Source organism: Polyodon spathula, chromosome 11 (assembly GCF_017654505.1).
Source record: "Polyodon spathula isolate WHYD16114869_AA chromosome 11, ASM1765450v1, whole genome shotgun sequence".
Taxonomy (NCBI): Eukaryota; Metazoa; Chordata; class Actinopteri; order Acipenseriformes; family Polyodontidae; genus Polyodon; species Polyodon spathula.
The window spans coordinates 14,925,232-14,948,829 of NC_054544.1; the positions used below are offsets into that span (position 1 = coordinate 14,925,232).

The window sequence follows — 23,598 nt, forward strand, 5'->3', positions numbered from 1 at the left end:
TCGGGTAATTTAAAACCTGGGTTTTCGGGTACCCGTGACTGAGACTAATTTGAGAGAGAGAGAGAGAGAGAGAGAGAGAGAGACTTGAAAAAGATGTAGAGCTAACTTATTGTCTATAAAATATGACAATTTACATGTTTGCGTGACTTTATATAAAATTTAAAATCACATGAACAAATACTGTTATATATACAACACACATAACATTATTATAATATAGATTTTATATATATATATATATATATATATATATATATATATATATATATATATATATATATATATATAGCATTTTTACATTACAATTGCAAGCCTTGATAACACCTTTTGTATTTCCAAACACCATTTGAACACCACTATAAACTCTACAGACAGACTGGTTTCCTGAATAACACAAAGGTAGCTGTTTTACACAGGCCTATATGTATTTAATACATTTAAATATTTTTTGTCATAAGGTGTGTGTTATTCTGTCAGAATACATATAAGAAATGTGTAGACATAAACAGGGTTATTTTCAAAACTTGCTGCATGGATTTTCCATAAATGGTATGAAATGTTATGATTTTCATTATAAAAATATAAAATCTGCTTTGAGTTGTCTGGTTTTGCTCAGTTAAGTATGTTGAATATGTATATAAGCGCACTGTGATTTTAATTAGTTTTACTTAAGATACGTTACCAAGCATTGCAAACACTGTGTAGTGAGAGGTAAGGGAGTTTATAATTAATTTACTCATTATCTGGCTTCTGAGTTAGTCCCGTATTCATTAAGACACAATTCACACATTTGAGTAAGTGCCAGCATTCAGTCAGACTATTCAAATTGTGTGTTTTAAGCCTCACAACTAGCACTATCATTGTAAACTAGTAAAATGAGATGTCTATGGGAATGTGTACAATTGTGGTTCAGAGAGGCACTTTAATACATTCAAGCTTACTATCAGATTTAAAAGATAAAGTGCATTTCATTTGTCTCGCTGACAATGTATTCTAAAAATGTTTCACAAAATCAGTGTAATTTCAAAACAAGGCGATATTAAAAGTGAGTTGTCTTTGAATTGTATCACCTTTGAAAGAACTCTGCTGACTACATAGTCTACTTGAGAGTAACATGTAACACTCTCTCTTTGATAGAAACCAGTTTAACTTTGAAATACATATGCTTCTTTGAAGTTTTAATGCTGCTTTATAAAATACTGTTTGGTTTGAAAAACCATTATATAACAATAGTTTGTTTGTTCTTCCTTGAGTTTGTACAAGTTTTTTTTTTTTTTTTAAATATCCAGATGTTCTCTACCATTGGTGGTTCTGTTGTCAATAGACATCGTTAGTCTTGTTTACGTAGTCCCAGCTTTTTCGACGGTCCTGTTCTTTTGTTTGAAAAGTTCTTTTAAAAAAGCCAACCTGTGAATAAAAAACATTTGAGGATTAAACAAGTTATGCAATTTTTAAATATATCATGCTACTTTTCATCTTTAGTCTCTATGTGTTTACCTCTGTGCTCAGTAGATAGATCTAGTAAGCATTTACCACAATGCTACGTTTGCACCATTTATTTATTTATTTACATTTTAAACAAATATTACAGAACTAGCTAGAAACAACTACGGTGCATACTGGAGCTCTTAAGTGAACCTCCTGAATTAATGTTTAAAACTTTTTAGCATCAATGTTTTGTTAAAAGCTGTGGTGGAGTAATGTTATGTATGAAATGTTTCCCTTAATGTGTTTTATTGATACAAAACTGCTAATTTCTTTGTGGTACTAATGAGATTCTGTAGCAAACAGTTGCCAGTTTTAAACTGTTTAAAAATTGAAAGAAAATGTATCTATTAATTATAAACTAGGTCTTTTTTATTAAAGGATGCAGATCAGTGTTGCGACATCTGGGTGCCATAACTGAATTCCCCTTTACTGCTGCTACTATATAACATGACTGTAGGCATTTCTTTTGATTTACACAGAAACGACTACAATCAACAGAGCAGCTAAATAGTTCTGGCAAAAACTTCAACCCACATGTTGATGTCAACAGCATTTGTGAAGTGTGGTTTGCAGCAATGCTTTCTGCACTCTGAGTCAGTCTGCTCTGTGAGTTAGATTCTCAACTTTGTCACAGTACCCAAGGTGACCTGAGTTGTGTAGGTCAAGCAGACCTAAGAACTATTTTCAAAGTTTTATTTTATTTATTTATTTATTTATTTATTTATTAACTACTATATAGTATAATTGCCACCATTTTGTTGTGAAAAGGACAACACTGCCACTAAAAATAAAAAAAATAAAGAAATTATTAAGTTATGTTATATATTCATTGCTTGGCACTTATTCATACTTAACATTTAAAAAAAAAAAGAAAATCTTCAAAAAAAACCTTTGGAAATAACCTAAAATCAAATTTTCAGTGCATGTAACCCTTCAGATTGATTTTTGTATTTCCCAGAAAAAGAGTACATCTTAGTATTTACATACTATGCAAAAATATTATTTTAAATTATATTATTAATAATAAAAAACAGGAATTAACAGCTTAATAATCAGATAACACAGGGGAGTAAAAAATAAAACAAAACAAAGCCTTCACTTTCTCCTTTTTAAATGAAGATAACTATAAACTCTAAGTTTGACACCTACCTTCCAAAGGAAGTATATAAGCAGCAAGAGTATAAAGAGCCCCACAAAGAGGCTGAATACAATAATGGATACTTCTGCTCTCCTCGTTGGCTTCTGATCGTGATGGGCTTCCAAAATAATCTACAAAACATTTTTACAAGAAATGATATATAAGGGTACAGTTGCCAACAGCTGGCAGTCGTTTCCCTTAGAACTTAGATAGCATGTTACATTTTTCCTGATACATGTTTTACCAATGTACTCTAAACAACCTCTGCTGTTCAGCAAAATGGAGACCACTGTTCCAGATTTAAACAAAGGCATTGATACAAGTCAGGCAAAACAAGTGGTGATCATTTCAATCTTACATTCTGAGCCTCACTCTGCATATTGATAAAGAGACCAATAGTTCAGCCAATGGGGTCTGGGATTTAATATGACTTTGCTATATATATATATATATATATATATATATATATATATATATATATAGAGAGAGAGAGAGAGAGAGAGAGAGAGAGAGAGAGAGAGAGAGAGAGAGAGAGAGAGAGAGAGAGAGAGAGAGAGAGAGAGAGAGCGTCTTTCATAGTAGACCACCATCACAAAGCGCTTTACAAGACTGTGAGGAACAATGCATAATACAGTATATACAGTGAAATACAGGGCATAGTACATTAAACACAACATTAAAAAAACAATACAAATACATTAAATATAGGCATAATACATTGAATACAAGGCTAGGATGTGAATTCTAAACATTGTGGATGCATGTGTCAAGCAGAATCATACAGATAAGATGAGGTAAAAAACCTGAAATAGTAATTTAGACAACAGCTAATAACAGATATCAAATGGTTTTGTGTGTTAAGACATTTCATAGGCAAATCAGTCACAAAAGGGAGAAATTACTTACACTTGCAAACTGGTATTTTTGCAGTTCAATAACATATGTGTCCTGCTTGGGAAATACTTCAGCTATTGTTTCAATATAAAAAATGGAAGTTCTACCCTTTAAAAAAAATAAAATGTGATATTAGTATTTATTACAAAAACAATTCAATACTATCACACAATCAGCTTCCAGCTCAAGGGCTTCTATCAGACAGTAGATGTCAACTACGACATCAGCTGTGATTCAAATGAATACAGGTATGTTTTTGTCATTTTCACTTTCCAGTTCTGTAAGCCTATCAGTGTCCCCTACCAATGACACTCTTTCCTGTAGTGTAGATCAGCATAGATTAGCACCAAATTTGCTCTTACTGGTTAAAAATATGTGCTGCTGTATATATATATATATATATATATATATATATATATATATATATACATATATATATATATATATATATATATATATATATATATATATATATATATATATATATATATATATATATATATATATATATATATATATATATATATATATATATATATATATATATATTTTTTTTTTTTTTTTTTTTTTTTTTACTGCATCATCATTCACACTGGTGTTGCTTTAAAATAAGCTCCTTTCAGGAGACCTAACAGCTGTTCATCACTGTGAGACAGCACTCCCCATTGCTTTTGCCATTGCCTGACATGAAGTGTTTGCTGCAGCAGAAGAAAAAGGTGCTTCTCTTTTTAACCAGCGCGCCATTTCTTTTTTTTTAACTCTTCACACTCAGCCCTAGTTCTGCCTGTTTTTCACTGTTTTCATTTATGTATGTTTAACTACTGAATAGTTTGTACTGCATTAATGTAACACATCCAATGAAAGGCCACAAAATGTCCTTCCATTTTATGTAAGTTGCAACAGGATCAGGCTTACTATATGCGGTAGAGATGAGAATATATGTTAAAACAAAAAAAGAAAAACCTTTTTTTCCAAAAAATAAACATGTTTGGTCACTGCTATATATATATTGTAATCATAGCTGGCTCATAAAAAAAAAAAAAAAAAAACACTGCACCATTGAACCTCAAAATGAAATGAACACGGGGAGAAGCTGAGCTTCCAAGTTTTCCAACGATACCGCCCCTTTCAGTCTAGCTGCTACAATGACGGAGCAATACACTCAAAACGAAACCTAAGCTGTGAACTCTGTCACATGATGAGAGGCTTAACTTCAGGCAATCGTGGTTCCAGCTAGGAGTACCACATACACACACTGAATATGTTTTTGGAAAGCCCAGAGTCTATAATTTTAAACAAGCCGTGAACCAGGTGGCTTTTACGGTGCCTGAGTAATATGTGTGTAACCTTCGGTGAGCTGTCACCCCAAAATGTATGGGGCTGAGTTCTAAGAGTTAAAGTGAAGTTACCGCTTACAAAACACCTAGATAGACTTAATATGGTCTTTTTTTTTCAAAACTGTTTACTTACTGCAGTGTACTGAGTGTCTATAATCCTTAACGATAACAAAAGGACTATGGCTAATGCATGATGTGGAAGTCAAACCTTAAAATCAGCCAAATAAAGTCTGGGGGCGGTTCCTGCGATAAGACAGGAATTGCAAAGTAAGTTACTGTAACTAACAATTTTGCTGAAGTAACTGTAATAGATTAAGTTTTAAAAGAAATTCCCAACATTGCATGTAGCACTATCTACAATCTATTATTAAGCAAGGACACAAACAAATAAATAACTTACTAGTGCCAAAACTAAAGGTGTTAGCTCCAGCTGTAGCTGAACGGTGGCTTCCTTTCTGGTTTCCATTTCTCCAAAGTCACAAAATATATTTAAACAAGAAGTGTCATCCTTTGTACAGTACTACAGGGAAAAAAATGAATATATGAGAAAATAAACTAGTAACTAGCAATATACAATGATGACAACAATAATACAATATAAAGAATAATGTGCGCTCAACTGTACATAATCAATGTCAGGAGAAACCCAAGATACAATTGCATTGTACACATGATGACACAGAGTAGTTAAAAAGTGTCAAGTGGGTCTAACCAAATTTCACAGACTTCTCTGAGGCAATTTCTTACTCAAGTTATGTCATTCACTGTTTTTAAGAGTGCCTGTGTTCATTTCCTCCTGTTTTGTTTTTCATATACAACTTTAAATCAAAAGGCAAATGTTGTTTATTTTGCTAGCAACAAAATTAGTTTTAAAAAGCTGACATCAGTCAACTGGATATTCAATCTTATCATTGGTAAGTAGTATCGTACTAAATAATATGTTTATAGGAAACTTATAGTTTAGCAGGTATCCTAATAATCATTTTTCAATAGGAATGACTCAAGCTGGAGAAAGATCATTTTTCTTAGGAGGATCATAGTGTATCCATTGAGAGTTTTACAGGTGAAATTCTGTCTCCTGCCGTATGAGTGAGTTAAAATTTATTCCAAGTGATTTATGGTCCATAATGGGAAAAAACAAATAAATGAAAAAAGATCTAGAGCAAAGGTAATAACATCCTTGCATGTGTTCTGTAACCCTTTAAGTGAGTTGTGTTTTTAAGTATTATAATTGTTTGCAGTTTTGTTTTTTGTATTCGTGTTCCATAACAAAATAGGATGTGTGTCCTACGCACGCAGGTAATGAAAATATTTATTTACCAATCGTCTGATTGTTGTTTTTGAAAAGAAAAATGCCAGGTCCTGAATAAATGACGTATGTGGTATGTCACAGTCTTTTGTATTATTCGGAAGATAACATTTTCCAAGGGAAGTCTATAAAAAAAAAAATGAATTGAATTATTATAATACAGTATTCTTTTATATGAATATTAAACTATAAACCTAATGCATAATTAAACAATTGTCATTTAATATCATAATTTATCATATAATTTACAGAATGTAATCAAGATACCTTAATATCCAAAATGTTGAACAGTTTGAATGGGCGTGGTGTAATGGAATTAGGAATACTGATCTCCAGTCTAGAGCCAGGGGCCTTGCTGAAGCCAACATTAACTACCTGGAAATGAATGAGGAATCACTTAGTTAAGCATGCAGTACATTTTATTGCAAATATACATATTTATTTACTTATTCTTTTTTAACATTCATACACTGTAAACATATGGCTCAATATTTTTAAGATTACGATTGACAAAAAAGAAAACATTTACCCTCTTCTCCAAATAGTACACTACAATATTTTAAAGCATGTAATTAAAAACATACTTTGAATGTTATACTTTCAAAGGAAAAATGTCTTCGTGTTTCTGATATTGATTTCTGGAGTATCTACTTAAAAATGGATACATTAAACAAAATAAAATGACCACATAATATTTTTTAGTAAAACAACTATGCCCATAAAACAGGTACTGTACAGTATTTATAATATGTCTCTTGTTATGGGAGTTTTATCCTTTTTACTGTGCAAAGCCACAGACCCCAGAACCCACCTCACTGTCCCCCATTTACAGGTGCTTTTATACCAAAGCAGCTTCAATAACTAATACTGTTTTTTGTTGAAATGACCCTCACCAAGCTACAAGTTACATATTCTAGTAATCAGAGTAATCGCACAAATGGTTAACAGGGCCAGTATAAAAAGAAAAAGTTCAAACAGAAGATTAACTTACGGTGAAAGTATAATTAAACTTCTGAGTAAAACAATCAGACTCATTCTGCATCTCTTCAAATACAAATGAAGAGGGTGACACAAGCCTGTTTTAAAATCAAAAGGAAAATAAACAACTTTATGCATTTTTTGTATGATGTTGTAACTGATATACTACTTATGTACATTTCCTGTATTTCACATTATTAACAGTGGTGAAATGTTCTACCATTCTAAACAATATACATTCCTCTGCGTTTTCTTTTTTTTTTTTAATGTGTGAAGCACTGTACACAGTACATCAGTTTTTCTAAATCAGCTCAAATGAACCAGCGCTGTGTGTCCTATATTTCACGTGCAGTTGCACTTCTATCCTAAGACTAGTATACACAGCAGAAAGGGTAGCAGCGGGAAAATGAAATGGTTAGGGTGCTAAAATGGATAATTATGTGTTTGCATTTTTATTGTTTTTTGTCCAACTATAACTAATGAAAATCCAACTGAAGCACATTTCTCTAACAGTGCTTTTAAACTGGTACACTCATATTGCTGTTCACCAGAAGGGCAGTGTGTCTATTTAATTGCATATAGATATTCAAAAAAACAAAAAACAATGACAGGGTCTATCAAGGTTCTATAAAAATGAGTAAAACATCAGGGGAGTTTCCTGTTTTATTTAATGGATGATGGTATTTTGATTTGCAGCTATTTAGATCAATTGAATAGACCCCAGTGAGTGTATATTGGTTCAGTCAGGAAACTAGTGTGAAAGATTATTTATTAAAACATAGACTAGACAACAGTACTACATTATACTGTCCTTTTTCTCTCCTGAGAGAAAAAGGATAACTTACCCATGCACATTTAAGTCAACCCCATATCTCAAAGGCAATATTAAAGTTGCAATATTATCATGCAGAAGATCTGCTCCTTCTTCACTTTCACTATGAGGGTAAAAACAGAGAATGTCAAAACATATATTTAACTATAATAGAAAAACAAAGCATATATCTCTCAGGCAGGTAATTACATGTCTGCAGGTCTAGTAGTTTAAACAGCATTTTATAATCCTGCACATACAGCAGCAAGAAGCCATATATTACACTTGTTATTCCCACTCATTATTTAAGCTGTTATCTGCTTTTCTTGTGCTTTAGTTACTCAATATATCATAGACTAATTGTGCTATGTTGCAAAGCTTGAGGATGCAGCTGTCTGTGCTCCCTGTTTCACAAAGCAATGAGTATTTATTTTCCCAACAATGTAATTTTTGTTACAATTTTCTGTTTACCAGGTTGCATTAACTGTGATGTTGAGATCCTCTGGAACACCGTCTTTGTTCACAGCCAGAAGGAAAGTGACATCCGTCTGTGGAGCAAAGAGTTTAACATTTTAGTTCCACAAGTTTTTTTTAATACATTTTTACTTTAGTGTACAGAAGTACACTCTTACAGCAAAGATTTGTTCAACGCTTTTATGTTATGTTGAACAAACTTTTGCTGTATTAGTATTATACATTTTCTTAAATGCATCATTGTATTTTAACATTAGATAGACAAAAAACAGCCCTTGGACAATGAAAATGAATCAGGTTGAGTACAGTAAGGCATAAGGTATTTACAATAATTAAAAAACATAGTCTACCTTTGTGAGAGAGTTGACATATAAATGGCCAACACTACAATCCAACCCTACAATCGACTGATCATCTTCTGCTATATCACAGCTAATGTATTTCTCTTCCTGTAGATAAAAAAAAAAAAATATTTACAAACATAAAATTTAACAAAAGGGCTTAGTTGGTAACTGCAATGGTAGGAAATAAAAAATGTGCTGTAGCATCATGTTTAATACAAACATGTATAATACTTATAAGGTTTAACTAATGCAATACATGTACTGTAAGTGTATAATACTCTTTGTTTTTCCTTGAAAAAGTATAGCTCACACACTAATAGCATGGAACCTTGCATAAAATGGTACATAAAAACTATGTGCAAACGATATAATATAGAGTGTGCATGTTACCCATCTTACCGAGTCTAAAACTTTAACAAAGTACAGAGTTTTAGGGAATCTGAGGTGCAGAGCAGCTTGGAATGCATCATCCCCTGCATTGTATAAAGTCACATTCAACATCACAGACTTTCCATTCCCAAGAGCAAAGTAAGGCTTGTTTTCATGAATCCTAGAAAATATACAGATATAAATATGATGACTTAAAATGTGAAAAGCTTTAATACAGAACATAATGATTTTAACCTACTTTAGTGTGTCTGTGTGTATATATATATATATATATATATATATATATATATATATATATATATATATATATATATATACACACACACACACATACACATAAATATACACACACAGTATGTATTATAATTTTCTGGCTTTTAACCAAACCATTAGTCACTGAACACCTTCGGGAAGGAAGCTGGCATTTCGACAGCAGCAGAAGGTGAAACAAGACAGCATAAACAGCGAGGTGTAACGGTTAACGAACAGGAAAAACACAGCAAAAATACCCAATGAAAATAGAGTTTACACTTTAAATTGTGCTAACTTTTTTTTTTTTGTTTAGTTTTTTTTTTTTTTTTTGATGGGTGTTTTTTTTTTTTCCAGCGGTTTGTCTTTGCTTTCTAGCTGGTGGTGACGTTTCCATGGTGCTGCTGATGAGATGCTCACCAGCTTGATGCAACGGAGAGAGCAGAACACCAGGTGCGCATCTGGGAGGGTGACAAAAGCTTTTTTTTTTTGTCTTATAAATAACCATATTTCATCTTACAAAAAAGAGAGAGATTCAGCTCTCATAAATAGCACAATGCTTGCTTCTTTCTTTTAAAGAACATATAGGTTTACCATAATTTAAAGAACAGTTAAGTATTCCATAATTGCCCTCTACATTTACTTTTGTCCATTAGAAATTGCTAGAACACAAATACGTTTGTATTGCACAACACCTAAGTCCATGCAACTGGTAAGAAGCAATATACAGTACATACCATAGAGTATTGCCATTATGGGGTACCCATAAGGAAGAACAAAACTGCAGTTCTGTACTGTACAATAACAGTTATTATGTTGCCAAACGTGATTTTTTTTTATATGAAACCATGCTGAACAAGATCTGCAGAACCTTTGCCATGCCTAAAATCAACGCAATCACCCACAGTCCAAGAGAGTAATCAATACATACAAAGCGAATCTCCAATGACCAATTAAAAGGGCAAAGGAAATGCTAAAGGGTCATCTTTTAGATGAAAATGATTTGTATGCTATTTAATGAGTGCTCTGTGTTCATTTCTCTATAATTATTTTGACTAAATAAATCCCATCAAGGTCATTTGACCCCAACTCACCTGTAATGGAACTTAAGCTTATTAAGTGCATTCAAGTATGCATATTATTGAAAGAAATACATTATTAATAACAGAAAAACTATTGACAGAATTTGTTGAAGCATTTCTATTCATCACCAAAAAAATGTATCGCAAAAAAAAAAAAAAAGTTTTGTTGCCAAAAAAACACCCATTGCACTTTTTCAATGGAGACAAATAAGATGAAAATATATTGCACACTACAACTGATATAAAAATAACAGATTTATCCCACAAGTGGATTCAGCCTCCATGACTCTTCAACCTCAGTGGGTTATTAACTATATAGCATTGTAAAAAAAGCTTGCTGAACAGGATAAACGAAACAAAAGCTTAGTGGCCTTATGGATTATAAATCTTTCTATCATGTTTTGGTTTAATGGTGTTTCTGTGCAAATCTCTTCAAATCTAGCAACTACAATATGAAAAGAAATGGGCATGATTTAAATCTGATATGAAGCAACAAAGCTGAGTTGCATGGCAACTGGGATCAACTGTCACTTTGAAACCGTTTGTTGCTACACCAAGCTATGCATCTCTCTGGCAATGGCATACTTTGTGCAAATCAGTACAAACATGTATAAAATAATGATTACTTCCAGTGATTTTCTTCACTATTTGCAAACTAAATTCAACAATAAAGTAAATGATATCAAGTTCTTTTTGCCCATAAGCATTATGTTAATTGCAACACAGTATCTGATGTAGATCTAGGCTCACAAACCAACTTTCAGGTCAATGCCAAGGCGTTTACAGTCTATGCAACCATGAGCACGATTTTTAGTTGCTACCGCAAAAATACATTTGACAGATAAATGTTAAATTTAACAACAGCCATAAGATATCTTTAACAGGAGGCCATTCGGCCCATCTTGCTGGTTTGGTTGTTAATAGCTTATTGATCTCAGAATCTCATCAAGCAGCTTCTTGAAGGATCCCAGGGTGTCAGCTTCAACAACATTACTGGGGACCTGGTTCCAGACCCTCACAATTCTGTTTAAAAAAGTGCCTCCTATTTTCTGATCTGAATGCCCCTTTGTCTAATCTCCATTTGTGACCCCTGGTCCTTGTTTCTTTTTCAGGTAAAAAAAAGTCCCTTGGGTCTACATTGTCAATACCTTTTAGAATTTTGAATGCTTGAATCAGATCGCTGCGGAGTCTTCTTTGTTCAAGACTGAACAGATTAAGTTCTTTAAGCCTGTTTGCATATGATATGCCTTTTAAACCCAGAATAATTCTGGTCGCTCTTCTTTGCACTCTTTCTAGAGCAGCAATATCCTTTTTGTAGCGAGGTGACAAGAACAGAACACAGTATAAAGAAAACATTGTACAATAGTTTTAAAGAGGATGTACAGTGATAAGAGTGATGTAAACATCTACTTACTGTGGCAAGCCAAGTTTTGCAGAAACCTGTAAATTGGCAGAGCAGTTTTTCCAAGCACAGTACCGGGCAAACTGTGTCTGTGAAAAAACAAAACAAAATAAAAAGGTCAAAATATATTTTGCCAATTTCCCAATAGACTCCTTATTAAAAAAATATATATATATAAATAATATAAAAATGAATGGCAATAAAAAGCTAACAATATTGTATTAAGTGTTATTTTATGTTTGTGTTGAGCTGCTAGCGGATACTGTGACTGTCAAACACCGATACAATACAACAAGCAAGTCAATGTTCATCATCTGCCATGGCTGTACATTCAAAATTACAGCTATCAGTAATATGGAAAAGTTGACAACCATTACCTGCACCCACTGTATGCACAATGTAAAGATGTCTGATATACAGACAAAGGTACAGATGCACATGGAATAATGAACGTGCAATAACTGGTTACTAAGGGTATATTTACACTTAAATTTCACATACCCCCAGATTCTGATATTCTCAGTAGCTTTGATAAAATATGTCCAGATCAAGCTTCATCATTATAAAATAAGAGCTTCTCTAGATATATGTAGAAATGTAAGCAGGACATAAAGAAAGTCAATGGATAGACACCACAAACAGCCTCCATATACCCAGAGATTATGATACAAGAGTTGTTCTCAAGATACACGACAAATATCAACACCCCTCTCAACCAATGATATGTGGGATAATGAATAATAGCACCAGCTTATCTACTGTAAACTTAAGACTCAAGAGAAATGAAAGTGTGTGCAGACAGACCTTGTTCCTGACATGATTCTCCTCCCCTTCTCTCTGTTGTAGGATGGGTCGAAGCGGTGGAAATAGGGTTGGGGCATCTCTTTTCACAACATGCTCTCCAAGCTGATACGCTGCCTCAAAATGGATGGGAGTAAAAATATCACGGATTTCTTTCTAAAAATAAAATAAATAAATACATACAAATAATAAATTGACACAGGCAACCTTAAATAAAGACATTTCAAGCTCTGAAACGGGCCTATAGGTGTAATGTTCGATTTTGATTTTTTTTTTTTAGTACTGTACCCCACCTATATTTTTCATTCTAATTGATTTGTTTAGCTCATTTTTAGTATAATCAATTTTTGGAAATCGACTGAATAAACATATCAATGATGAGGGCCAGATGTCTGTTTGTTACTGACCATCTCTTTTGCTACCGTGTGCATGGTATGCTCTTATTTTATTTTTAAAAAGGGAAGTGTAAGTACAATTAAAAGTAAATCTATCTAGTGCAGTAAAGGAAAGACACAAATACGGCTGTACAGCTGAAGCTAACAAACAGCCTTTCAGGTTTGTAATATTTGTATTTTAGAATAGTACAAAAACAGTCTTATTTTCCATCTGTACGATGACATCATAAACAAGACAATACATGTAGAAGAATGAAACCTCAAAAGGATCTTTCTGAGCAGACACAGGAATACTAGAAAAATTGTTCTGTTTGTGCAAAGGAAACACCTGCTATTAAGCCGAAAACTTAAGCCAGGTTTTGTAATGTTTACCCCTGCCCCTGTACAGGATTGAGGATTGAGGATTTGTGTTTCAAGTTGCGAATGCAGTTAAAGGAGGTGTACAAAAATTCTGACAGCGTTTAACACATTTCTAACTTTATTTCAAAAGAACCGTAAATGGCTGTGTGACAGGACAGCATCTCGGCCCAAGCTGTTACCGACAGGAACAAGAGACTCAGAGTCAAGAAACTGTAGCAAAGCGCTGTAGGGCACGTTTAATGGACACAATCGAGCAAACAAAACAGGAACAAATCAACAGGGCGAGGGTCAAAATAAAGACTTAAATAAAGCAAAAATGCGTAACATAGGCCAGGCATTCACTTTCATTATAATTCAAAACACATGTCAAAAAATCCTGCTCCCCTTTATGGCCACACCCGTGATTGTTGGCGGGGACAAAATTAACCCTATCCCTGCCAATCTTACATTCCCACACACACTATTTATACAAGCAGGGCTTTTGTCCTAACACAGGCCGTAATTAACTAGTTCTGAATTAACCTAACACAGTTATATTATTTTATACCGTACATTATTTAACATTGGTGATATTCGGAGACAAGGTTTGCTGTAAACAGTTTTGGTGACAACCCATCTCCACACAGCACAGGAATTCGGCAGCTCCCCAGCTGAAATCCCAAGTTGTCGGCATGTGAAAACTGAACAGCTTGAAGCCTTGACTATTACAATAGCATACTTGATTACATGATTCCCCATGTGTGGGAGACAGACAGCCACTGATTGTCCTTCCACATGTCCACTGTTTTAATTCACAGCTACAAGCTCGCTTTGACCGAATCACATGTTATCTAATTCATTCTAATTTTCCACAGGTCTGTGCTGCATCTGTTGTGCATTACATTCATTACATTCATTACTCTAATTACCTGTTAATTATTCAATTTTAAAAATCTATAAAATGTTCCTGCAGCCTTGTAGGGATTGTTCCTGAAGGATAACCATACTTGTCTCTAACAACTTCCATGTTTAGAAAATAATTAAATAAATGCCTAGCTTTCTTAAGTTATGATAAGTGTCAGATATCCCTGATTAGAGTGGCATTCAAAGGTCTTATGGGTAATAGTTAACACCTGCAATATTAACTGAACTGTCATATTTCTAACTTACTCCATAAGCAAAGAGTTCTAAACTGCTTAAACTATTCTTCCTTTTTAAGAAAAAAAAAAAAAAAATATATATATATATATATATATATATATATATATATATATATATATATATATATATATATATAGTAAGGTAGCAGGGAGGGGGTTAAAATCCTTCCCTGCTAAAACTTGTGGGGACCGTTGCTTGCACTTTTCACTCACCTAGTAAGTGATATATATATATATATATATATATATATATATATATATATATATATATATATATATATATTATATATATATTTTTAAATCTTATCCTGGTGCACAAACTGTTCATTAGCTAGGTTCTTATATGTTCCCCACTTTTAGCCCACATCTTATTAACAGATTCCTTTGGATACATATTGCTGGTTCAGCACAAGAAACCTTTTTTTTTTTCCTTTTTTTTTTAAAAGCTCTGAGCATGTCTCATGATTTGAGTATTTAAACTTTAAATGCTAATAGCATGTTCTTTTCACACTTTAGAAATATGGCCCACTGCTTCTGAAATCAATACTGCATGAATGCCTGTGAGGAAACATTATCAGGGAACAAAATGTAACCGGCCTGCTACTGGTGAGTTATGACATAACAGCCCGTTCTACGCTTTCTCTCTTTGGGTGTTACCAGGATTGTTCCTGTTTCTTTTAAGATTACATTTATGATTATAACAGCACTTACAATCAGTGATGTTAAACACAGCTGACATTCCACCGAGGTCAAACTTAGATTTCAAGCTATAGCTGGCAGTATTTATATGATCGCTTGGTATTTACTATTCAGTCTCCAAACCTATGTTACATAACAAACCAACAGAGAAAATGATACTTTACCAGAATTTAATCGGCATTGATGATGCAAAAAAACAACATGACTTCCGTGTCCTCATAGCTAGTTATGGCCATGCTTACAATAATGATTTATGATAATGAGTTCAGCTTCCAGTTTCCAGTCCAGTTACAGAGTATTTAATTTGTAATCCAGAAACAATACAACCTACCTTTTTAATTCTAAAACAAAATATATTCAATTTCTTTGATAAACAGTGCTCCAACATATATCCATGTGTACTTTATGAACAACACTGTTGTCAAATACTCTGTGGTGCAATTATTTGATAAATTATGTAATAATAATAATAATAGTAATGCAAACAGTTTAACTATGAATGTTTCCTAAACTTTTTAAATAAATGTAATAATTAGCGTTACTGATTATTCTTTGTAATTTAGTATTATTAAATTCTGTAATTGACTTCAAAATGAGTAAAAAGGTGCAGGAAACTTACTCTCATAAAGGCCTGGTGAGTCACGCAGTTTACACGATTGTGGGACGCTTCAACCTTTCCTGATGTGCAGTTGGAGGTTCCATTTCCAATAAAATAAAACCGAGAAGGAGACCCAGCCATTCTGTGGACATCAGCAGTCAGATTGTACAGGAGGCCTGCAGATGGAAACAGACACATTGCACTGAAAATGGGGACACCAGTTGCACTGCAGGACTTTGAGATACACGTGTCATCAATTTTATAGCAAGAGAAAAAAAAAAAAAACATACCCAATTAATTGTTTTCGCTTTATCTTTATTATGCGGTTACATTCCTCTTTGCCAGTTCAAACATTTTAAAGTATTTACAGATGGGGAAGGTCCTTTTATTTTTTCTGTTGGCTTTCAATATGCTGTAAGCAGAACAGAAGGACTTATAGGATTGTCCTATGTCTGTAATTTGTCTTTAAATATCATATTTAACCTTAATCCCCGGACTAACTGCTAAAACTACCACAGTAAATTCTACATCTTGCATCTGCTGTGTTTTTTTTATTTTTATTTTCGCATCAACGAAAATAAAAAAAAAAAAAGTCAGTTGAGACCATCACTGAGATTAGGGTATAGGCACAGTATAGGTAAGTATAGGCGCAGTACAAATAATTGCGGATGCAAAATGCAAATTGCACTGTGGCCAGGCAATTATTTTGCACTGCGCCCTATGTAAGCTTAAGAGCAAGGCAAATTACTCAAAACAAATAATGACCCGCAATTATGATAATGAACGTCTGTGACGGGGTGCCCACCCTTTGTGTATATTATATATGATTTATTTGTATTATTATTGTATCATTAATATTGTGTTTATTATCGGCAATAGTCTGCATGAGTTTAATAAGGATATGTGACTGTCAGCTAGTTAAACTGTCAGTAACTGATCAGTCACGCATACGCACAAGGTTTTTTAAATCAAAACAATAACCTGGTGGACGGCGTCTCGCTTGTCCTTGCCAAATAAATCAAAAACATGGCTTTTCGACATCATATATAAATCTAAATCATAATAACAACACAAATAATAAACAAAAGGGGCGGGACACTCTGCCACACTGACAAATGATACAGGATGTCCATTAGTTGGATTAATGCGGGGTGTAAGCAGTTAGTATTTGTTTTGGATTATTCAACAGACCCATAACCAACGTACTTGACATTCTTATTATTATAATCAAATAGCTCGGGATGCTGAGAAACTTCAGCTATCAGTAGCTCCTCCATGTTGGTGGATATTCGAGTTCATCAAGACATGACGTATCACACACCATGGACCTGATTAGCTAGACCTAGATTTGCCGCTGCGGGAAAATGTTTAGCGGCAAAATTCACTCGTCGAGCGATATTTGGCCATTCTCACATTCTCCCGCTGTGAAACTTCCGTAACGTCATTTTTTCATCAATGTGTGTTCACTCTGACTGAAATAAAAGGTGAGCGATATGTGTCGCGCCGCTCATGTGTGTCCTAGGCATTAAGATCAGATTACACTGAGAGCGGTAGGGGAAAGCAGAAAGCGGTAAGCAGTAAGCCGTGCAATTTTTCATATTACATTGGTGGTGGGAAACCTCGCATTATATATAAATTTAGAATATTATCATATGTTAATGTTGAGAAATAATAATAATAATAATTTGAACTCACGTCTGAAGCAAACAATATTATTCCGCACTATATAAAGATAGCATGACTGAATCGTTTACCTGGCATAACGAGTTTTGTGACAATATCATTTAAAAACCTGTAAAAAAAAAACCTCCTGAAATACTGCAAGAAGCCCCTCATTACTGAGACCTCTTTTTTTTCAACTTTGAAGTGTTTTGCTTGGAGGTGTATGGCATACAGCATGCTATACAGAGTATGTTTTCTGTTGCTTTTTACATACAATAATGTTTACCTGGCATGTCCAGTTTGGCCGCTATGGTGTCCCAGGTGTCTTTAGCGTATCGTTATAATCTGGACTGGGCGTATCATACAGGGCATTTTTGGACCCTGAAAACCAGTCTTTTGATCGCCATCTCTCACTGTACATAGCCAACCTGAAGCTAATGACAGGTCTCTGCAGGAGTATGTTTTTATACAATGGTTTGCACTTTGTAAGAAGAGGTGTACATTTTTTGAAGGGTCAGCAAATATATGTGTGTGTGTGTGTGTGTGTGTGTGTGTGTGTGTGTATATATATATATATATATATATATATATATATATATATATATATATATATATATATATATATATATATATATATATAAAAAGATCAGAGTACCAAAAATAAGTGAAAGGCTTATTTATTTAATAATATCTGATCTTTCAACCTTTTATCAAGCATCCCTTTGGCCACAGCTCACCAACATCGCCACCTACTGGGTATTTCCAGAACTGCACATTTGTCCCAAAAATCAAATCAAAGTGCCCAGCTCTCAGAGCAAAACACCATGGAGAAGCTAAATAACAATGCTTATATTGTTAATCAGTTAGGGTCTCTTACACTTGAGACAAGAAGTTGCTTGCCATGTGTGGAATGCCACACAGTTGAAACTGTTTACAGACATTGCACACAAGCACGGTGTACCATAAGCAGTAAGCCACGAGTTGCTGCTGTAAACCACACCACCTATCCCCCAAAGCTTCTTGACCAATAGTTGCCCCTCTATAGTTACTATGATTCCCAGTAGTAACCCAGCAATACAAACACAAGATAACTTCTTGAGTCTCAAACTTCTTAATAAGCATGCTCTGTGTAATGTTCAATTGGAAACTACCCTTGTTTACTAAGAAAAGAAGCAGAACACTCAGCTAGGTTTTAACTGAATTCTCCCACAAGTCAGTATGTTCTCAGTAGATAACAACTAGCTTCATTCTGGTGCTAGCTGCAAGGATACTGGGTTAGGAAGAGTTGTAACAATAAATGAAAAATGAACTTGTTGTCACGTTATTAACTTAAACGTCAGTCTTTGTTGCCGTCTGCTTCAATCGTAACAGTATAGAATATAATAAAAGGAGTACAGATGGCTGCGCAGTGTTTGGCAGATTTCCCCCCTGTAGAGTAATCATACACTAACAATATTTTGAAATCATTCTTATCCGTTAATGTGGCAAAGTGCCCGCCCCTGTGTGTATTTTGTGTTATGTGTTGTGTGCTAATGTTGGTGTATATTCATTGGTACACGGGATATAAACGAGTGCCGTGTCCTGTATTTTTGTATGTTACAATGTTTATTTTCTGTCTGTTCTGTTCGCTCATTAAATGCTGCTTTTATGCAGCTGTACCGAGACTGGCATCTCAGGAAGAATTAAAGTTCAGCCACTTCCGACGTAAAATAAAAACACAATTCTTATATCATGAAAGTGTTGAGGCATAAAGAAAACTGATAAGTAGCTTACCTATGTGCCCTGGAATGTCCCTGCCTTTCATCTTAAAGCACAGAGTGATATTCACACAGCCAGCGGGCTGTCCATTTTCAACACATTCAGGCTGGGTGCGATTGACAGAAGGAGGAAGAATCAAGATGGCCTCTAAAATCACCACGACCCGTGTCCTTGAGTGAATTGAAAAAAAATAAAATAAAATATGTATACAAAGGTTCATTTAATGAAGTGTGCTTATCTAATCAACTGCCGTGCATCACTGTTATTAAAGGCATCATTCTAAAAAACAAACCAGTTTACCACTTTGCACATTACAGGTTCTGTAATCTGCTGCAAGGTATGTCATAAAATGCACTGTTAAATTGTTCTCCATCCAAAACAGGTTCAGTTATACAATGTTATTGTAAAGCTTTAGGCTGCTAGGTTTTTTGTCTACAAAGAACCTGGAAAGTTGTTTGCATGTGATGTTCAAACAGTATCAACATCATTGCTAAGCCTCATACTGTATAGAATTATTTTAATTAGTTGTCAGTTGAGTCTTACCTCAGTACTACAGCAGAATCAGACATAAAGGCACCAACTGCTACATCTGTGTAAAAATAAAAAAATACAAAATCACGATTATCCAGAAATCACTTTCAGTCATAAGCCCCTTAATATGGATTCACCTTTTAATATAGATTACCTTTAGCAAATCATCCAACCTGTAACAAAAGGTGTCTCTGAATTCATTTATATGGTCTTTTATCTCTGTGTGGACACTTTTATTGGTCACTTAAACCCTGTGTAGCTGAAAACCCACTTAATATGACTCGATAGAAAATAATACTGAGAATGTTTACAAAACAATCACAAACAGGTGAAGAATTTCATTTCACTGCTTTGATTTTTTTTCCCAAATTGCAACCTATTTTGCTTTTAAAATTCTTACTGGAAGAGGAGTAAGGGGAGGTTGAAAGCCCACAGGCTGGACAGAACCCCAAACAACATGAGTGCATAATTAAGAAAAATAAAGCTTATAATACACCTCCCCTGATGGCCCCCTCCCCTCCCACTGGCAGTACTGGGATTAGAGGAACACTTCCTTAACTGCTTGTAATCTACCAATAGAGATAGACATCAATAATTCACTAGTGTGCATCAGCCATGATCTAGGGTATTGTACGTTGTGTTTACTGCTTCTCTTAACAGTTTTACAGGTTAAAATAGCACTTCTGTTACCTGGATAACCATTGTCATCTACATCAATGCCTCCAGACACGGACTGGCCAAACATCTTGAAGACATTGCCATTTATGTTTCCAGTTATTCTCTGAAATGCAAAAGAAAATACAGCTGCTAAAATTATAGCACTGTATATTGCCTTTTCTATACGCAACATTTTGTTTAAAACTTTACATGATTTTACTACACCTTTCTTACAAAGGTGTTATTTGCACAGTATTTCAAATGTAATAAAAAATAAATATATTTAAATTGTTATGCCTTAATCTAAATCCATATAAATTTGTTCAAAAAGTCTACATGTTTATACTACCAACAACACAGCATGCATTGCGGGCACATATTTAGGATGTAGCCAAATGACGCAGGTCTAGTTTTACTGATCGTTCACACTTAAGATCCCATTGTGTTAAAAGAATACCGCTAAAATGCTGTAGCAGCAATTCAGTCTGTGATTCTCCTTCTAAGGCTGTAAATTTCAAGTCAACCATTCAGTGACAGAAAACCTACATAATGCACTGATTGTCGCAGGATGGAAGACAGTATGACACACAAAGGAAGTCCTGACCTCAGAATATCATGCACAAAACCTAGCAAATTCCCATCAAGGCTTTTACTGTTCAGTGCACATACGACATCTGTAAATTTACTTGGGAATAGGACTGATATATCCCTTTCTTCCTGCCATTGTAGATGTAAATAGCTCCCTGTAAATCTTCTTCCTGTGGAGCCCCAATAGCAACATCTGCAAGGGATTTAGATAAAAATAAAAATAACTCACTGCCCTGATTTCAAGCAAGCATGTCTTACCTTGTATAAAAATGCTTATTTAAATTGGCATTTTAAAAAGGCATAGCACCCTTCTCTATGCAGTGCCATTTGTGCCAAAACTATCCAGCCATTAGTTTGTCAATTTGTTTGTCAATTCATGAATTTGTTTGAAGCAATTCATCCATAAATTCGTCAGTTCATACAGTAATGCATAAATGTATTTGTTAATTCATTAATTAATGTGTCAATTCATTAATACGAAAGGCTGTACGGACCTGCAAATTTCTAATCAACCAGACAGACTTCCAACTGTCAATCTCACACTGTGCCTAAAACACTGCAACCTTCCTAGCCAATGGGAGCACACACTAATATGTTAACCAATGAAAATCCAGCATCACTCCAAACTGCTTTAGCCAATAATATTTCAGTTTATTAGAAGGGTGTTTCAAAAGATATTCTTTCGACTCTGATATTCTATTCTACTCTGGTGATTTTCAATGGAGACTTCCGTCTCACTGTATGCAAAGCATTGTGGTATATGCAGAGAGTTTGGAAAAAATAACTCTAAGGACAGTCAATGTAGGCGTAAGAAGTGTTGCTGGTTTTTGCCATTTTAAAAAAATGCATCAAACTTTTGAAGTAGATTTCACATTTGCCCAAGGCCATTAAAGAAAACGGCAACATTAGCAAATGATGGCAATACGTTGAGTTAAAATGTTAGTGTGTGCTCTCATTGGCTAGGAAGGTTGCAGTGTTTTCGGCACAGTGTGAGATTGACAATTGGAAGTTTGTCTGTTTGATGGGAGGTTTGTCGAGAAGTCTGTCTGGTTGATGAGAAATTTGCAGGTCCGTACAGCCTTTCGTACTGATGAATTGACACATTAATTAATGAATTAACAAATACGTTTATTAATTACTGTATGAATTGACAAATTTATGGATGAATTGCTGGACAAACTGACCAATTCATGAATTGATAAACCAATTGACAAATTGATGGCTGGACAGTTTAGATACGAATGGCGCTCCATACGTCTCACTAAGCTGCATGCATTTGTCATACAGGTGCTGGTTAGCACTTTAGGTAAATTGAAGGTCAAAAACACTAAGAACTAAAAAGCCAAACTTAAACCTAAAGGTATAAAATATATATATATATGAATTACTACAGATAACAGTATCTGGTTGGTTATCTGAGTCTCTACAAAAATTGCAAGAATAATAAATTAAACAAAACACTTTTTAGATATGCCTTGAGAGTATTAAATATCTCTTAGATGCAACATGGTGTACAGTATAGGACTGCTTCTTACCCGGAAAACCATCATCATCGATGTCTCCTAGATTTGTGATAGTTTCTCCAAACCTTCCTGAATACGAGTCGCTCCCCGTTAATTCAAAATCTAGCTCCTTCATATCAGCCTTGAAAAACACAAACACCAATTTGTCATAAATGTTGTAAGTTTAAAGAATAACATTTATCGTTTCCTAAAAATTATATATATATATATATAGGATCAAGCTGTCTCCAGCCAAATTACTAAAAAAATGCTGCTGTAATTTATATCATATATGATCTACATTTTAAGATGTATCATGTGACCTACACACTAAAATTAATGAAAATGTTAATGAAAACAAAACTGTTCTGGATAATTATGCTCTTACATCATTGCTTTGTATGCCCTTTTTTTTAAAACAAGCATTTAATACACAGTATGACCATCAAATTGTGGTAGGTTGAGAACTATGTACAAACTTAACAGGGGAATTTTAACAACACTGGACACACATTACATTGAAGTATGGCTTCTGAGGGTTAGATCTTTGCCTGTTACACTGCACGGTATGCTGCCTTACAGGAACCCTTTATTACAGGAAACCCATAATTTAAACTTTCATAATCACTGCACAAGTATATATATATATATATATATATATATATATATATATATATATATATATATATATATATATATATATATATATATATATATATATTTTTTTTTTTTTTTTTTTTTTTTATTTTTATTATTTCTTTTTTTTTTTAAATCACATACATATTTTGTGCAATGGCTATTGTAAAATGAACAGACAAAGCACAACAAAAGTGTTTTACTCACATTGCCCAAGTTCATATAAATGTAAACTCTTCCTTCCTCCCTTACAGTGCTGTACATTGGAGCACCAACCAGTAAGTCGGACAGCCCATCTGAATTGAGGTCAACAGCACAGATAGAAGAACCAAAATAGGAACCAAGCTGCATAGAAGAAAAAATACTTCTCGGTTAA

The 23,598-nt window shown here is 34.0% G+C and overlaps 1 protein-coding gene and 1 long non-coding RNA gene across 2 annotated transcripts in view; one reads left to right on the top strand and one right to left on the bottom strand.

The window, feature by feature from the left end:
• Positions 1-1,260: 1,260 nt before the first annotated feature.
• Positions 1,261-23,598, bottom strand: part of LOC121323687 (integrin alpha-4-like) — a 34,877-nt gene continuing 12,539 nt past the window's right edge. The window contains exons 9-28 of the mRNA XM_041264881.1: positions 23,430-23,567; positions 22,620-22,728; positions 21,183-21,277; positions 20,530-20,620; positions 19,852-19,897; positions 19,324-19,478; positions 15,910-16,064; positions 12,701-12,853; positions 11,909-11,985; positions 9,173-9,323; positions 8,780-8,878; positions 8,427-8,503; positions 7,990-8,079; positions 7,158-7,242; positions 6,434-6,541; positions 6,178-6,291; positions 5,258-5,377; positions 3,533-3,628; positions 2,638-2,757; positions 1,261-1,407 (exon numbers count right to left, since the gene is read on the bottom strand). Coding sequence (XP_041120815.1) covers positions 1,318-1,407; positions 2,638-2,757; positions 3,533-3,628; positions 5,258-5,377; positions 6,178-6,291; positions 6,434-6,541; positions 7,158-7,242; positions 7,990-8,079; positions 8,427-8,503; positions 8,780-8,878; positions 9,173-9,323; positions 11,909-11,985; positions 12,701-12,853; positions 15,910-16,064; positions 19,324-19,478; positions 19,852-19,897; positions 20,530-20,620; positions 21,183-21,277; positions 22,620-22,728; positions 23,430-23,567 — 2,169 coding nt within the window. The 3' untranslated portion in view covers positions 1,261-1,317. The remainder of the gene's footprint in view (positions 1,408-2,637; positions 2,758-3,532; positions 3,629-5,257; positions 5,378-6,177; positions 6,292-6,433; positions 6,542-7,157; positions 7,243-7,989; positions 8,080-8,426; positions 8,504-8,779; positions 8,879-9,172; positions 9,324-11,908; positions 11,986-12,700; positions 12,854-15,909; positions 16,065-19,323; positions 19,479-19,851; positions 19,898-20,529; positions 20,621-21,182; positions 21,278-22,619; positions 22,729-23,429; positions 23,568-23,598) is intronic.
• On the top strand, positions 9,510-23,560 carry LOC121323688. Its single transcript, XR_005951155.1, has 3 exons — positions 9,510-9,865; positions 15,108-15,197; positions 23,477-23,560. It is a non-coding gene; the product is annotated as an uncharacterized LOC121323688 (long non-coding RNA).